General features: G+C 45.2%; 1 protein-coding gene across 3 annotated transcripts in view; it reads left to right on the top strand.

Annotated features, from left to right (window-relative positions):
* The window catches only part of LOC117348660 (mucosa-associated lymphoid tissue lymphoma translocation protein 1-like), a 103,495-nt gene that overhangs the window by 61,008 nt on the left and 24,944 nt on the right, over positions 1-17,543 (top strand). For 2 of the 3 annotated variants that reach the window (XM_033921014.1, XM_033921015.1), the window contains 5 exons: positions 6,516-6,612; positions 8,667-8,714; positions 10,738-10,791; positions 12,827-12,853; positions 13,764-13,967. In XM_033921014.1, coding sequence (XP_033776905.1) covers positions 6,516-6,612; positions 8,667-8,714; positions 10,738-10,791; positions 12,827-12,853; positions 13,764-13,967 — 430 coding nt within the window. The remainder of the gene's footprint in view (positions 1-6,515; positions 6,613-8,666; positions 8,715-10,737; positions 10,792-12,826; positions 12,854-13,763; positions 13,968-17,543) is intronic. The other variant, XM_033921016.1, reaches the window with a different exon arrangement.

Here is a 17,543-nt window from a genome sequence, read left to right on the forward strand (position 1 = left end):
TTTCTTCTGCCGTTGAGGCTCTCTGTTGCGTCATTGGTGACGTAATCAGTGACGCGGCAAAGGGACTCAACTGCAGGAGAAAGCCTGAAGCAGCCTGTTTAACGTGCAGCGAGTGCCAACGCTGGAGGGATGTTTGTACCGGTGCAGAAGCGATATGTCTCTCCCCCTCCAGTACCTGTGCAGCACTTTGCTGCGGCGCATCCTCCCATGGGGGGGGGGGTATGCACAGTGGGAGCGGGTGAGAGCGGCGATCTCCAGTTGGGGGGGGAGGGGGGGGAGAGCGGCGATCTCCAGTTGGGGGGGGGTTGCACAGTGGGAGCGGGTGTGAGCGGCGATCTCCAGTTGGGGGGGGAGGGAGGGGGGGAGAGCGGCGATCTCCAGTTGGGGGGGGTTTGCACAGCGGCTTAGAACTTAAAAAATAACTTCGGCCACAATATTACCTTGGGGTCTGCTGAACTTAAAAATTAATTCTTTGTGAACATTAGTTTGGGTTCCGCGAGTGTGTACAACCCTGGTGTCCGAACGGGTCCTGTTTGGTCTGCCACTGCCTGGAGGAATTGAAGAGCGTATAGGGCGGAAGCGGGAGGCGGGGCCTCAGCACCGGCCGGGCGGCTCGCACCGGCCGGGCGGCTCGCGCCGCCGGCCCCGAGGAGCTCGAGGCCGGTGCCAGACATGGGGCCCCCAGGAGCTCGAGGCCGGCGGCGGGCATGGCTGGCGTGGCATGGTGGAGGAGGAACAGAGTGCGGTGACGTAAAACCCGCGCATGCGCAATCGTGTTTCCGCGACGGGATCAGGGAACACGATTTTTTTAGTGTGCATGCGCGTCCTACCATTTTATTATATTAGATTTGGGACTGACCAAGATTAGAAATAGGGCATTGCAGCAATTGATGAATTTTACCCCTGTGTTAAAACAGCTGCACTGGCTCCCAGTGTCGCAAAGGGTTTGTTATAAAATGTTATCAGTGATGCATCAGAGCTTGTATGGATCTGTTCCTTTGAACTTTCAATCTCTGTGGGAGGTGTATCAGCCAAGGAGGAATCTAAGGTCTGAGGGTACTATGAGATTAACTTCCATGACGGAGAAAACTGTCTAGTATGCTAAATCTAGAGCGGCAATGCTGTCTGTGGCAGGGGTAAAATTTTGGAACTCCCTCAGTTCCCTCCCTCCCTGACATCCTGAGGACCTGTTCTGACCTTTTACAGCAGGGGGTGTTCAACCTGCGGCCCCATGAAGTATTTTGTGCGGCCCCGGTCGAGGACGATGCAGTGTTTTCCTCTGCTGCCCCAGGGTGTTTACTGTCTTGCCGGCTCCCTCCTCTGTCTTGCTGCAGTGTTTGCAGGTTTGTGCGGCCCCCCAGAAACATTTTTTTCGGCCAGTGGTCAAAAGGTTGGACAGCCCTGGTTTACAGTTTAGAAAAATGTTGAAGACGCAACTGTTTGCGGAGGCTTTTCTCTGAAATTATGTTGTTAGACATATTTAATAAGAATCCTGAACTGTGGTTGTTGCACTTTATTTAGTGGGAATGGTTAACGTGTAGATTCATTGCGCCTTAGACATTAGTTTAAGAAGATTAAATTACTATGTAATTGCAATGTAATTCGAATGCATTTTTGTAAATGTACTGTCCATGAACTATTGTGAATGTTTTAATTGTTGACCACTTAGTTATAGGTGGTCTATAAATTTTAGAAATAAATAATAAAATCATTGTGTAGAGCTCTAAACACTACCAACAAATGCTGGCTTTTAAAAAGCCATGGTAGAGATTTCTACTGCGGACTCTGATGAGACCTCATTTAGAATATTGTGTACCATTCTGGAGACCGCACCTTCAAAAAGATATAAACAGGATGGAGTTGGTCCAGAGGAAGGCTGCTATTTTGGGGGGGAGGGACATGGCTGAATTTTGGTCTGGACCCATATAAACTCCAGCAGCCAGGGAAACCCAAATTAGCCTGGATATTCAGTGTGTGTGCCCACACATGGCCTCGCATTGGATATCTAGAGCTAATTTAGCTGGTGACGGTCAACATTTAAAAAAAAAAACCAAAAAAAAAAACCCATTGACCGCCATCAGTTGAATATCTATTCCATTGTTATTGTTGTTATTAGAGTCTTGATATACCATTTTTCTGTATTTAATTTATCAAGAGAAGAATTCATGGCCTTAAATAATTTGAAAAGGGACATGGTTGTTATTAAATATGTGAACAAAGGGGGAGCAGTAGTCATTCAGGACACAGCAGATTACTTTGCTGAAGTAGACTGCCAGTTATCAGAAATTGAAAAATGATCCAACCAAGAATACAGAGATGATATTAAACATATCGCTCTGAATGGTTTTTGGGCTGGGTTCTTAACCCAATCTGAATTTTATTTATTGTACCAGACCTCACTGCAAATACAAGTGCTCTGTACTTTATCTAAAATTCACAAGAGCGTGATAGTGTCTGCCAGGAAAGAGACTTGGGAGTTCTGATCGACAAGTCGATGAAGCCGTCCGCACAATGCGCAGTGGTGGCGAAAAGAGCAAACAGAATGCTAGGAATGATAAAGAAGGGGATCACAAACGGATCGGAGAAGGTTATCATGCCGCTGTACCGGGCCATGGTGCGCCCTCACCTGGAGTACTGCGTCCAGCACTGGTCACCATACAAAAAGAAGGACATGGTACTACTTGAAAGGGTCCAGAGAAGAGCGACTAAAATGGTTAAGGGGCTGGAGGAGTTGCCGTACAGCGAGAGATTGGAGAAATTGGGCCTCTTCTCCCTTGAAAAGAGGAGACTGAGAGGGGACATGATAGAAACATTCAAAATACTGAAGGGAATAGACTTAGCAGATAAAGACAGATTGTTCACCCTCTTCAAGGTAGGGAGAACGAGAGGGCACTCTCTAAAGTTAAAAGGGGATAGATTCCGTACAAACGTAAGGAAGTTCCCTTCCATCTATCCTTCCCTTCTTCCTCACCTCCATGCTCTGGCATCTGTTTCCTCTGTTTTCCTTCCATCTTTCCCACCCCACCCCATAGTCTGGCACCTCTGTCTCCTTCCCTTCCATCTCTCTCCTCTCCCCAAATGGTTTGGTATATCTCTCCTCTGCTTCCCTTCCCTCCCTCCTCCAGTGTCTGGTATATCTCTTCCTTCCCTTTCCTTTCCTTCCATTCCCTGGTCTTCCTTCTTTCTCCCTCACTCCCAATTTGGGAGCTTACTCCTTTACCCCTCCCTCCCCTCAATCACATTTTCTTCATACAACCAAGAAATCAATAAAAACAACAGTGAAATAAGGAACTAGCCTCTGACAGAGCCACTAGCACAGCTCTTGAGTGCTCATTCGGGGACTTTCCAACGGGACAGCTGGAAGGTTGTCATTAGATTGGTATGAGATTTCTTTGCTTTACACAAGACCAGTCACAAGTTACTCAGTGCTGGCAGTTCCCTGCAGTGTTTGTGCAGTTTTTATTAACTCTGTGTGGACATTTGAGAGACCCGACTGGTGAAGAAAAGCATAAACATTACAATAGCATTCTAGAATTAGGACCTGGTACGTGTGGCCTGTGGGCATGGATTTATATTCTATTTGGCATCTCCTATTTCTGTATATGTGCTTCCACATGTGTGCATAGTCATGTTTGTGTAATTCAAAGCACACATGTATAATTATTTATCTCTTTGCACATGTGCGGAAAATAGATCCCATGGCTGTCAGCTGCATAGGACTGACTGTCATGTGTGATTTAGAAGTGTGGTTAAAGTCTGCTAATTGACACCTAATAAACACTTCAAAGACAAAAGTGGTCAGTTGAGGTCTCCCTTTATTCAGAAAGATCATTGGGCTAGATTCACAAAACAAACCAATCGTGTACCGATCGGTTTGCGATCACTTTGCGACCCCGCTCCTGTTCACTAACCTTACTCCCGATCCTATCCGGTCTGAGCATGCAAATGAGGGGGAATTGAATGCAAATATAGGAAGAAAGCGATTCACAAAAGAAAACTTCAGGAACACTGACTGGGCTGACTGATCAAAAGAAGCGACTGCTGGGTGGGGACCAGTCGCTCACCGCCCTTCCGACTGTCCTGCTCTCTGCCTGAAATCCCAGCCCTGCAGCCCTGAAATTATCCAAAAACCGCCCAGCTCTCTGCCGCTCTCCTCTCTTCCGTCATGCTGCCCTACTCTCTTCTTCCCTTGCCTCTGCCATGCCACCCTGCTCTCTTCGGCCATGCCCGCTGCGAGCCCATGTTTTTAACCCGTGGGTTAAAAGCGGGGCTGCACTTCTCGCCACCAGCCCCAGCTGATCTCCTTCACGTCTCCTTCCCGATCGCACCTGCCTGCCTGCCCCAATGCAAGCCCGTGGTTTTAACCCAAAGCGGGCTCAAACCACGGGCTCCTAAAAAAAAGGAAAAAAAACCCAACTATGCCGGTCCCAGAGCTCCAGTGCATACGCAGACCATCTACAGATGGTCTGTGCATCCGCTGGGATCGCTATAGAGCGATCCGGGCAGGCAGATGGGGGCGTTCCTCTGATCGCCCCCATCTGCATATTGCAGTTTTCTGAATTCATTGGACCTGCCCGACTGGGCAGGTTTGTAAATCTAGCCCATTGTTAGAAATTTAGAGACGTAGGAGAAGATTCTCAAAACTTTAATGTGGTCGCTAAACTGGTTCCAGCCGGTTTAGCATTCATGTATTGTAGCGGCAGATTATCAAAACAGCTTACCGTGATCTTTTCCGAGCTTCCTAGAAGTCTCCAACTCTGCCATGCAAATGTATTACAACGAGGTAATTAATATTTAAATGAGCACTCTGGGCGATTCTCTATTATCGCTGAGTGATTCCCTAACCTTGCTATCCTATATTTGCGAGCAAAATTTTCCAGCAGAGCACAGGTATCTTAGCCTTTCTTTCTGGTCAGTGCCTGAGCGCTGATTGGCTCAGGCATTGACAGGAAAGTAAGGCTTGACATGACATCTCAGACCTACCAGAAAATTTTGCTGCTGTCAAGCGACTCCCCCCACCCCCAGCAGCGGGCGGAATGCCCACTCCCTCCCACTGCTACCGTTAAGCAACCCCTCTAACTTCCCCCTGCCCCCAACAGTGAGAAGAATGCCCACTCCCTCCCGCCATCAATCAACCCCATGACACCCAAGCTGAAATGGGAGGGATGTTTACTCCCTCCTCCCACTGCCATCATGCCCCCATCGAATCCCCCATGCCTCCGATGACACCCCTCCTCCCCCGACGTGGCTGAAACGTCTGTTTCCACCTGACAAAGGCGCAGCGAGACCTGGAAACCTGCAACAGGCATATTGCCAGCTGTGGAAACCCTGAGAGAACATCTAACCAATCTCCACAGGGAGAACATCTTTAAACCTACCAGACCTTTTCCATTCTTTCACAACAAAACTCAAATTTCTGACCAACTGACTTTCCCGCCAAAATTCAAATTGGTGGACTTCCCTGCTCTCAATCAGGTCAGTGAACCCACTATTTACAAAGTCACACTGCAGACTTCAGAACATACGCTGAAGAAAGCCACAGCATGGTGGCTGAAACGTTGGTTTCTACCTGACGCAGTGTGACCCGGAAACCTGCAACAAGCTCTCAAGATGAGTTCAATCAGCGTGCCTCGAGAGTGATAAAATTGTGGTTGTATTCGAGAGTGATAAAGTTGTGGTTCTCCAGGCTTATTTTAAAAAATAAGAAGAAATTGTGTTGTGGTCAGAAAATTAGAATTTTTCCAGATGTGGCCAGGGCCACTCTTGAAAGAAGGAAATAATTTATTGAATTGAAATCTCATTTGGTGGCTTTGGGAGCCACTTTTTTTTCCTAAAATTTCCATTTAAGTGTTTAGTTACTTTTCAAGGTATAAATTATCTACCTCTTTTACAAAGGCGCGCTAAGCGTTTTAGCGCACGCTAACCGCTAACGCGTCCATAGGATATAATGGATGCGTTAGCGATTAGCGTGCGCTAATTTGGCTACCGCACCTTAGTAAAAGGACCCGTATGTTTTTTTTGATCCCTTGCAATTGGAAAGAATCATATTGGAGAAAGAAGCTTCTGGAATTCGATTTAAGAACTCGAACTTAGGGCTTGATAGAAGGATATACCGCAGCAGTGAGAGAAATATTTTATGTCTTTACTATTTTCCTTGTTCTATTTTTCCTTTACATGTGGGCTTGAAATAATGTAAGATTTGCTTATTGTAATATGAGTAGTATAGTTATGTAAATTATCCTTTGTTTACTTTGTTGAAACAGAATTATAAATAATAAAAAAACCAGCACTGGACTCAACCTGCCCTACAAACATAGGGTTCCTTTTACTAAAGCGCTAGACGTTTTAGCGTGCGCTAACGTGTCTATAGACTATAATGGATGCGTTAGCATTTAGCACGCGCTAAAACGGTTAGGCGCCTCAGTAAAAGGACCCCTCAGACTCGGGATGTAACTCTGTCACACAAAACTACATATTGAGGATAAACTCTGCTTGTTTTTTAATCTCCCTTCCAGATAAAAGCTGAAAAAGTCAGTGAGAATGGCAGTTATCTGTGCTGTGCAACCAACGAAAAGGGGGAACAATGGAGCCATCCTGTAGAAGTTACCATAGGTACGCATTTTATAAGTTGCCAGTGGCGTAGTCAAGGGTGGGAAAGGGCCCGCCCACTTTGGGCTCAGGCCCAGCCAAAATTGGCACACTCTTGCCGTGACTGGCAAGGATTCATAAGCTGTAAAGAACATATGGCTTCTAATAACAAATAAAAGGTGTTTAGTTGTATATGAGAGGAAAAAGGATCTCAGAAACCTGCTCAGAAACTGGTGAAATACTGAAAGATTTAAGTCTTGAGACGAAATCTGGTAACCCTAATTATGCTCATATTTAAGTGGTTACACTTGTGCTCTCAAAGGAAAGTCGTACCAATGTTCCTTTATAGAATAGCTCCTATCAGAAGTTCCATGGGAGTCAACATTCATTTGGTGGCGCTGCTGACTGGTGTTATGGCCAGAAATTCAATGCTAGGCCACGTCCAGGCTTCAGCATTGAATTTCTAGGTTTGCAAAGCTAGCTAACACATAGCTGACTTTTATGCGGTCCTGTTTATGTGGTTTCCAAGTGCAGCACCTAACCAGCCAAATGCCAACTCCACCCCAAACCCCCAAGCACACTCCCAAAATGGCTGGTTTTGCCATAGATGTCCAGTCTTAGCTATGACCGGACGGTAAACTCTTGCTCCAAGAGGGGGGTCTCTCCCTCTTCAGAATTTCACTTCTCTGAGCGTATTCTATGTAGGTTCACTCTCCAGAGATTGCTAATTTTTTGTCAGTCTTATTTTTCCCATATTAAGACTTTACTGACTTTCTATAAATACACGACCCCTGATTTTGTGTTAGAATAGATGCTAATCAGACATTTTCAGCGGTGTCAGGTCAAAAGCGCGCCGGGACAAAGGCGCGCGCAGACAATTGAGCGCAGTGCGGAGGCACGCGCCGCAGAAAATTACAGTTTTTATGGCTCCGACAGGGGGGGCGTGGGGGGGAACCCCCTCACTTTACTTAATAGAGATCGCGCCGCGTTGTGGGGGGTTGTAACTCCCCACATTTTACTGAAAACTTCACTTTTTCCCTGTTTTAGGGAAAAAGTTAAGTTTACAGTAAAATGTGGAGGGTTACAACCCCCCACAATGCCGGCGCGATCTCTATTAAGTAAACTGGGGGGGCTCCCCAAAAAACCCCCCCGTCGGAGCCCCTAAAAACTGTAATTTTCTTCGGCGCGCGCCTCCATCTTGCGCTCAGTTTTCGGCGCGCGCCTTTGTCTTTTGCAGGGTTGTCTATGAACCATTTTCAGCAGCAGTGCCTGGTTAAGTGCCTCTGAAAATGACGGCTTAGCCCCAAACAGGCAATTTAACCAGCTAGGAACTGTTTCTGGCTGACTAAATTACACTGACTGACTAATCTCCTAATGCAATGTTGCAAATAGGCTCCAGAGTGCTCTGACGTAAAGTTCTCTGCACATTATTTATTTAATAGCTGCATAGCAATCATGTTACTGGTGATAGGAATGGCAATACACCAGGGGCGAGAAGTAGAGAGGTGTAGCACATCAACTAGTAGTGATATGGGACATGATCGAAACATTTAAGGTATTGAAGGGAATAGACTTAGTAGATAAGGACAGGTTGTTCACCCTCTCCAAGGTAGGGAGAACGAGAGGGCACTCTCTGAAGTTGAAAGGGGATAGATTCTGTACAAACGTAAGGAAGTTCTTCTTCACCCAGAGAGTGGTAGAAAACTGGAACGCTCTTCCGGAGGTTGTTATAGGGGACTCAAGTTTCAGGGACTCAAGAAAAAGTTAGACGAGTTCCCGCTGAACCGGAACATACGCAGGTAGGGCAGGTCTTGGTTAGGGCGCTGGTCTTTGACTTGGGGGCTGCCGCGTGAGCGGACTGCTGGGCATGATGGACCACTGGTCTGACCCAGCAGCGGTAATTCTTATATTCTTATGATAGCTATGAGGCGTTGGGAGACATACAGTGCAGGACTTCACCTGTGATCAGTATGTCATCTGCAAAAAGCTGATTTGAGAATATACAGTTGGGAAACACATTGCGATAAGCTTTTTATTATGCTTCAAGTTTGTTTGATTTAATTCTTACTCTCTGATAGTTGAAGATATCATTCTCCGGCCCTCTCTACAGCCGCCACTCTCCTCAGGTTAGTGATTTGATGTTTATCTTCCTTCTTCTCATTTTCTGTTTAAATGGGGGTGGGGGGGTATACGTAAATCTAGGGGGTCAGTATTCAGTCAGCGACAGTCATCATTTTCTTGCCTGCCTCCAGCATTATCCCCTACCGTGTTTAGAACTTAACCATAGAAGTTAAACAGGATAAAAATAGGACTGCATTTTATGTGGTTTTATTTACCTGGTTAAGTGCTGAATACAGGCACTTAACCAGATGAGTGCCAACTCTGCCCCCAAACCATCCACAAAATAGCCCGTTTCGACTTGGGCACTAGCAGGGTATATTCAACAGCACTATTCAAAAGTACCACTGAATATACCCAGTTAGTCCTGGACAAGCATTCTAAATGGCTCAGAGGCTCTCCTGGCCATTTCAATTGCTTCAAATATCGAACCCTTAATATATAATAACATGTACACTTCTACCTCCGTATTCGCTGTGATAGGGGATTAACAGAACCCCAAATAAAGAAAAACGGCAAATAACTTTTTCATATGTTGTTCGCTGTTTTCTGTTAAAAACCATCGAGAATATGGTGAAACCACGAATAACATGGCGGGAGACCCGGCTTGTTCCTGAAGGAGAGGCAAAACACGGTGAAGAAAGTGATGGGAATCGGCGATTTTCCCTGTAAATGCTTGGAATCGACGATTTCTCTATGCAAGCTGACATAATTGGGGGGGAGGAGCCAAGAAGCTAAAAACCGCGAATAATCCAAACTGCGAATGCTGAAACCGCGAATACGGAGGGAGAAGTGTATAAACAGCAACGTAATAAATGACATAAGAACATAAGCAATGCCTCTGCTGGGTCAGACCTTAGGTCCATCGTGCCCAGCAGTCCGCTCACGTGGCGGCCCAACAGGTCCAGGACCTGTGCAGTAATCCTCTATCTATACCCCTCTATCCCCTTTTCCAGCAGGAAATTATCCAATCCTTTCTTGAACCCTAGTACCGTACTCTGCCCTATTACGTCCTATGACAGCAGGGAGAGACCAACATGGCCTATCAGGTGTTCCTAGGAGGGTTGATACATTGATATACCGTCAGTAGCGTAGCGAGGGTAAGAGGCGCCCGGAGAGTTGGCGCCCCTCCCCCGCTCTCCCCTGCCACGCGCGCGCCCCCCTTCCCTTCCCCATACCTCTAATTGTTCACCGCTACGGAGCAACAAGAACTTCAATGTGCTCCTCGTGACCCCGTCAGCTCTCCCTCTGATGTCGCTTCCTAAGTTCGGCATTCAGCCGTGACATCAGTGGGAGAGACGACGCGGTCGCGAGGAGCACGTTGAAGTTGTTGCTCGTGGCGGCGAACTACCGGGGGAAGGGCAGGGGGGGTGCACGTGGCAAGGAGTGGGAAGAAGCGAGGGGCGTAGAGGAGGAGGGGTGCCAGCACCTCCCCTTCCCCCCTCCCCCTTACTACACCAATGTTTATCGCGCATTGCTATTGGTTTGTACCTGTCAAACAATGCAGGTTACTTTCTTCACGCCTGCGTTGTTGACTTTTACCTGCTGTGCGGGTGCAGGTTACTTTTCCCGTGCTTTAGTTGTTCGGTTGTTCCCACCACACAGTGTGGATTACTTTTCCCTGTGCTTGTGTTGTTGAGTTTTACCCCTCTGTGCAGTGCAGATTACTTCTCCATACTTGCACGGTCTGTGTCCCATATATGGCAATTTGGTTAAGGATGGTCTGGGGAGGGCTTTGATGGAAATTCCAGTAATTTGGAAGATGAGGATTTTATGGTTTATATAAGAACAGCACTTGGTGTGTCAGACATATCAAAGAGAAAGAGACAATCCTGAATTTATAATGTATATGTCTATTGGACAGACTGGATGGACCATTCATATATTTATCTGCTGTCATTTACTATGTTACTGTGTAAATAATGATGTATTTGATTACTGCCCATACCACTAATAAGCCCTGTAACTCAGGCCCCTGCTTCAAAAGACTTGTTCAGGTTCTCATCTCTTTGACCCGTATTGCCTTTGCAGATCCTTCAGTAGAGAAGACCCTGGAGCTCCCTCGCAAGAACAGCAATGAGAAAGGTACAAACATTCTGATTCCAGGTTGAGATTGAACATAACATAACATAAAATCGGGCTTCTATACCGCATAACCGTAGAGTTCTATGTGGTTCACAAAAGATTAATTAAGGAACAAAATAAAGGAATTGGAGAAAGACTACACTTCTCCCTTGGTATTCGCGGGGGTTAGGGGCAGAGCCAGACCGTGAAGTGTGAAAAATTGCGAATAACTTTGTGCCGGCTCTGACCCACCCCCGGACCTTACCTGGTGGTCTAGCGGGCTTTCGGGACAGGAGCGATCTTCCTACGCTCTCTCAAGACTACGACGGGAGCTCACGGCAGCCATTTCCTATTGGCGATCTGCATGGGGCAGGAGCATAGGAAGATCGCTCCTGCCCCGAAAGCCCACTAGACCACCAGGTAAGGCCGGGATGCTGGAGGAAGGCAGGAGGGAGGCGGGGAAGGTCCAAAATAAAGTTTTTTGGAGTGGGTTTCCCCCCCTAAAAAAAAATCGCGAATAACCAAATCCGCGGATGCTGAAACTGCGGATTCGGAGGGGGAACTGTAATTGATTATGAATTGAAGGTTTGTATGGAGCACAAAAGTTACTGTTGCACCGATTTCACCTCTTCTAATCTCATCTTGCCATCCAAGCAAAAGTATCTGTTGATGAGGGTTCATAAGTCTGTCTATAGGTTCATCCATCCATAAGCATAGATTTGTTTGCACTTGTAGGGCTGGAAGAGAGAGAGAGGGGAGGGAGTGAGGTTGGGCTAGAAGAAAGGGGAGGAAGTTGCTAGTAGAGGAGACAGAGAGAATGTTGGAGTGGAGGAGGGATTGGGGACAGGGGCAAACAAAGGCCAGAGTGAGAGAGAGCGGGATGTTGACGATTTGAGTGCTCGGGAAGAAACAGGCCAGAATGCCTACCAAGAGATGGCAAGAGTGAATCATTTCAAAGAGTAAGATTTACCAGGCGGCCAAGAAGTGAGACTGAAGGCTAAAGAGTGAGATTTTTTTCAGATGTACATCCAGGGTAGACATCTAGAATGATAAAGGTAGTATTGCTTTGCAAATGAATCAAGGCAGCATTAAATGATATTGGCTTTTCTTTGGAGCCTCTGAAAGACTACAGGCAAAGTCTTCCACCCATTAGTTAAAAGTATGTACATTGGTTTCAGAGCACATGCAGTGTCAGGGCAAGGGGAAGCAGTAGGCAGGAAGAGGTTTTTTCTTACTTGTAGGACCATAAGTCCATCTAGCCCAGTATCTGTTTCCAGAGTGGCCAGCCCAGGTCACAAGTACCTGGCAGAACTCCAAAGAGTAGCAACATTCCATGCTATCAATCCCAGGACAAGTAATGCCTTCCCCCATATCTGTCTCAATAGCAGACTGTGGCCTTTTTCTCCAGGAACTTGTCCAAACCTTTTTTTAAACCCACTATGGTAACCACTGTTATAACATCCTCTGACAACAAGTTCCAGAGCTTAACTATTCTTTGAGTGAAAAAATATTCCCTCCTATTGGTTTTGAAAGTATTTCCCTGTAACTTGGGTGGAACAGGGGCATGACCGGGCAGGGGCGAGCCTGGTTGCAGGGCCATAGGTCCGTATTTTCATTACTGCATTGACAATTCTCTTCGTGAGCTTCCGTTCTTCAGCTGTCCATACTGTGTTTTTCCTATCTGTCTCAGCCTGATTTGAATACAGACCTGCCCATCAGTTTCCCGATGTATTACTGGTCAATGTGGGGTATGGTGGCTAAGAAAAGGCAGCTTTGACGGAACTTTGAACACTAAATCACCTCAAAAATGAAACCACAGTTCAGATAGAGAAGGAGATTTCTGTGCTTGGGTTTTTTTTTTTTTTCTGCAGCGTTCTCTCAAAGAAAGAGTTGGGTAAATTATTGCCGGTGGTGCTGTTTCTTGGTTTGTGTGGTTGCATGATCCTCTCTTTATTGAAAAGAACATTTCAACACAGATTTGGTGGATATTAATGGCAGCCTTTTAATACTTTTGATTATTTAATTTTAGTGGGGTTTTTTTTCTTTTTTTTTTCAGAGCCAGATCACAAGGTCCCATTTTATGGTGAGTGCCGCTGTATTTTCCACTGTCTCTCAATTCTATAAACTTGTGTATCCGTTTTTATACTTACCCCCCCGAATCCTATTTATGGCAACCAAAGTTGTGTGCCAAAATATGGGCATGTCCAACTTATTTGATCAACAAGCCCTTAACAACCTGAATGTGTATAACAATCTTTCATGAATCAAAGGGAGATAATATTAATAATTCATACCTTACAATATTTTGTTGACGGGCCCCAAATTTCCTTGAATTTGCTATAGAATTAATGTTGTCACCAGAAACTATAATTTAAGTTATCCCAACTTTTCCAATTTTTCATTATCAGCTGCATGGCTGCTCCTGTCATGATGAGGAGCAATTTAGTCTGATTTGCATTAATTGGTTTCTTGGAGTCTGTTGATGAATGTAGGCTCGTTGGTCTTTTGAGATTTGAAAGTTAAGAGAGCAATTTTATACGTAATCCGATGAGGAATGGGTAACCAATGTGCCTTCTTTAGCAAGGGAGTGACATGTAGATAAGGGGTGATCCTATCACCCTTCTTCAATCTGAAAATTACTCTTATAGCTGTATTTTGTAGTTTGTTTTTTTAATATTGTTCTGGGACAGTCTAAAAATGTAACATTGCAGTAATCCAATAGAGACAGGAATAATGATTGCACCAGCAAACGGAATTGATGATGTTAAAGATATTTTCTTAACCTTCTTAGTTTCCGAAAAGACCAAATGATTTTTTGATTAACATGTTGACTTGGGACACCAGAGAAAGATTGTTATCAAAATGTACTCCTAGAATTCTGATTATTGAAGATGTGATCTGCCTTCCTTCTGAGATTGAGGGGGGAGAACATGCAGCCTTAAGGTTCACACATTTTTCTTGTCATTTTTTTCCCCCAATTTTCTTGCGGTCAGCGACTGACAAGGTGGCGCTGCTGGTAGGCAACAATAGGTATCAGAGTCACCCCAGCCTTCTGGCCCCCATGATGGACGTTTTTGAGCTGACTCTCCTGCTCAGACAGCTCAACTTCCGCGTGGTCTCCCTTCTCGATCTGACAAAATCCGAGATGCTGACTGCAGTCAACCAGTTCCTGCAGCTTCTGGGGAAAGGCGTCTATGGTGAGTCATTTATCTGAACTTGTTCTTTGAATTTTTCTAAGATCAGAATGACCAGCCAGAAAGGGTCTAAGGGTTCTACTAACAGACTGGGAATAAGGAGTTATGGGGGAAGCCCTTATTGCCCTGGATCGGTAGCATGGAATCTTGGTACTCTTTGGGATTCTAGAATCTTGCTTACTCTGAGATAATGGAATGTTGCTACTCATTGGGTTTTAGCCAGGTACTAGGATTGGCCATCGTGAGAACGGGCTACTGGGCTTGATGGACCATTGGTCTGACCCAGTAAGGCTAGTCTTATGTTCTGCTCTTATGTGCAGCAGGTGCTTACTTAGGTGGCATCTGTATTTATGCACTGTACCAAAGCCTGGTAGCCTACCAACAGGGTAGCCACTCCTGTCCTTAAGAGCTGCAAACAAATGAAATCACTTGCAGGTCACGGGTCCAGGAAGTGACATCAGAGGAAAAGCCAATGCCCACGCAAGCAGAAGGCCAGAGAATCTGCTTGCGCTGGCGAGGATTTAAAGAGGTACAGGGGTGGGAAGAGAGGGCGTGAGTGTGGCTTGGGGGGGGGTGGAGAGGAGGGTTCATGGGGGCACCACCGCCCCAGGCACCTCCTACCCTCGCTTCGCCACTGTTGCTGGCATTCAGCTGTTTCACACCGGTGACGAAGCCCATCCAAAATCAGTCCTCCATTGGTGTTACTGGCAGGCCTCATCATCCTGGCAGAAGAAACACTTGCGCCCTGTGAATCCAAGCCACCCCTCGTGCATTCAGGAAGGCTGGCTGGGTCATCAGATGCAGGAGACGCGCTTGGCGTCCCACTTTAAAGTCTGATCGGTCGTGTTACACCCTGAGGCATCAGATTGTGAAACGCTGGCCACCATTGGTGTACCGATCAGCGGAAGATAAGTGGAAAAGTTTTTCTTCTATCTTTTTGTTTTCGCTAGCAAAGCACAGCATAAAGCTTTTGTCTTCATTGAAGGTTTTTTTGCCAATGAGGTGACCGCTCAACCACCTTTAGGAAACCACCTCGGTGGGGGTGGGAGGGCCTTGGTCTGAGGCGTTTTCCTTCAGCTTGAATCAGTTAATAGCCTCTGCTGTTCTTATATCATACCATTGGACATTTCAGCATCAATTGAAATTGAAAGTGTTTATCATATATAGATCTTCAGATCCCTGCCAGCTATGGTATTTCTTTTGGGGAGGGTCATGGGAAGGGGCACCTATGGGGGCAAAACAGAGTTTTCTTTAAGTTTTCATGCATTTGCTATAAAACAGTATTTGGCATGTTACCGGGTTATCTTACTCCTCATTTTACTTTGAGTTATACTAACAAGAGTTCTCGACCTTGTTTGCATATCCCTCAATCAAATTATGTCACTATAAAAGGTTCCTTGAGAGAACCTTTTCTTTTCAGGCGGCCAAACTGAATTTATGGTTGGCCAAAACTGTGTTAGAAGCTTCTTCTTATCTCGATTTTAGAAAAGTTAAAAACTCAATTATTTAACAGGCTGGGTTTTTAATGTATCTTATTCTTTAAACTTTTTACTTCATTTTAACATTGTTGTATTCTTCTTATATTGTATGTATTTCTTTTTATATTGTATGCACTTAATTTGTCGAATCTCAAACGATTTGCATTGTTTGTACTATGCTTAACTGTTGTGAACCGCCTAGAAATCGCAGGTATGGCGGTATATAAAAATAAATTATTATTATTATTAATTTTCAGGTCCATTCGAAATCAAAAGCCATTTTCACATTGTGTTGAGAGTATTTTCTCCCAGAGCCCCAAAATAGGAAACCCTCTGTTTCTCCCATTGCCTCAAGTTATCCTGTACCTAGCACTCTTGCTGGTGTAGCTTCTGTGGCTGTGCTAGATTTATGCAGCATGGGCACTTTTTGTCATTTATTACATGTTATCAAATAATCCAGTGATATGGTAAACAATGAACACAAGCTGTGCGGTTAGAGTTCAGGGAAAAGCTTCCTTTAGCACAGTTTGCTGAAGCAGATAGGGCTAGCCACATGTGAAGATTTTCTTGGTGCTTTGCCAAGCAGATTAGCTTGCTTCAGCCGTTGTGCTTTATGTGCTGATGACATCATTTGCCGACAAGATGCAGTACGAAAAAATGCCCGCTCTACAAAGAGCCCTCAGAATGACTCTGGCTTTGGCCCACACTCCCTCCCCTGCTCCTGAGGAAGAAGTCTTCAAACATTTTGGGGTATTTCACGAAGCGTGCTCTCCTGAGGCAGATAAAGTCGTTCACCCAATTTCAGAAGGAGACGTTTTATGGTGTAATAAACACATGCTCTTGGTAGAAGGTTGGGAAAGGAGAAGGAGTCTGTCATGAACTTTTGTATCCTCTTATGGTCTGGCTCATTTGGCACATGTACAATATTTATTGAGCAAAAAGTATACAAGCTGAATATCCAAAAAAATAAAAAAAATAACCAACAAATATTCAGAATAAAGCTGCTAATAGTGGAAGGAAACAGGCTGAAAGGCAAGTAACTAACATGGAGAAAAAGACCTCAGTGTTTCAAGGAAGCCATTTTCCCGTGGAAGATTTTTTGAAGCAGTTGCTCTCTTTCTAAAGATATTCCCCTGACGCAGCCACTTGGCGAAACAGGGCCTGTCGGGAATACTGAGTTTATTCTTTGAAAAGTGTGTCTGGTTCCGTATTGGAGCAACGGATATTTATTTCCACTGCTTGTGGGAGATGAATGGAAGATGAGTGCAAATTTTTACAGTTTTTTGCTGGGATTTTTTTTTGCAGTTTAACTTGTGTATTTTAAACTGTATCTTTATGAATCTTTTCCATGGAGTTTTTTGACCTGGGATGTGTTTTGTATGGCAGTTTATAACTGAACATATAGTTTCTTGGTTGTTTCCTTGAAACACTGAGGTCTTTTTCTCCATGTTAGTTACTTGCCTTTCAGCCTGTTTCCTTCCACTATTAGCAGCTTTATTCTGAATATTTGTTGGTTATTTTTTTCAACATCTATTGAGGCCACCAAGAAAGCATATAGGATGTTAGGAATCGTTAGGAAAGGAATGGGGAATAAAATTGAGAATATGTATCGTAACGTCTCCATATGGCTCCAGAAAAAGGAGGATGGATTGAGACATCTGGGTTTTACTTCCACTGAAAGCAGTGAAAGTAAGCAGGACAGATATAGGGACATCTGACCAGAGGGCCGCCACGTGAGCGGACGGCTGGGCACGATGGACCACTGGTCTGACCCAGCAACGGAAATTCTTATGTTCTTAAGTAAAAACCCAGATGTCTCAATCCGTCCTCCTTTTTCTGGAGTCATATGGTTATCCTATCTGTGTCGCTCCATGGTGCAACCGCATCTTGAGTACTGTGTGCCACTCTGATCACTGCAACTCCAAAAGAGATATAGCTGAAATAGAAAACATACAGAGAAGAGTGTCCAAAATGATTAAGGAGATTGAATGACACTCCTGAGGAAAGGCTAAAGAGGTTAGAGAAGAGAGATCTGAGGGGAGATTTGATAAATACTGAGTGGAGTGGAACAGGTAGACATGAATTACTTGTTTACTCTTTC

This window comes from Geotrypetes seraphini, chromosome 14, assembly GCF_902459505.1.
Source record: "Geotrypetes seraphini chromosome 14, aGeoSer1.1, whole genome shotgun sequence".
Lineage (NCBI taxonomy): Eukaryota > Metazoa > Chordata > Amphibia > Gymnophiona > Dermophiidae > Geotrypetes > Geotrypetes seraphini.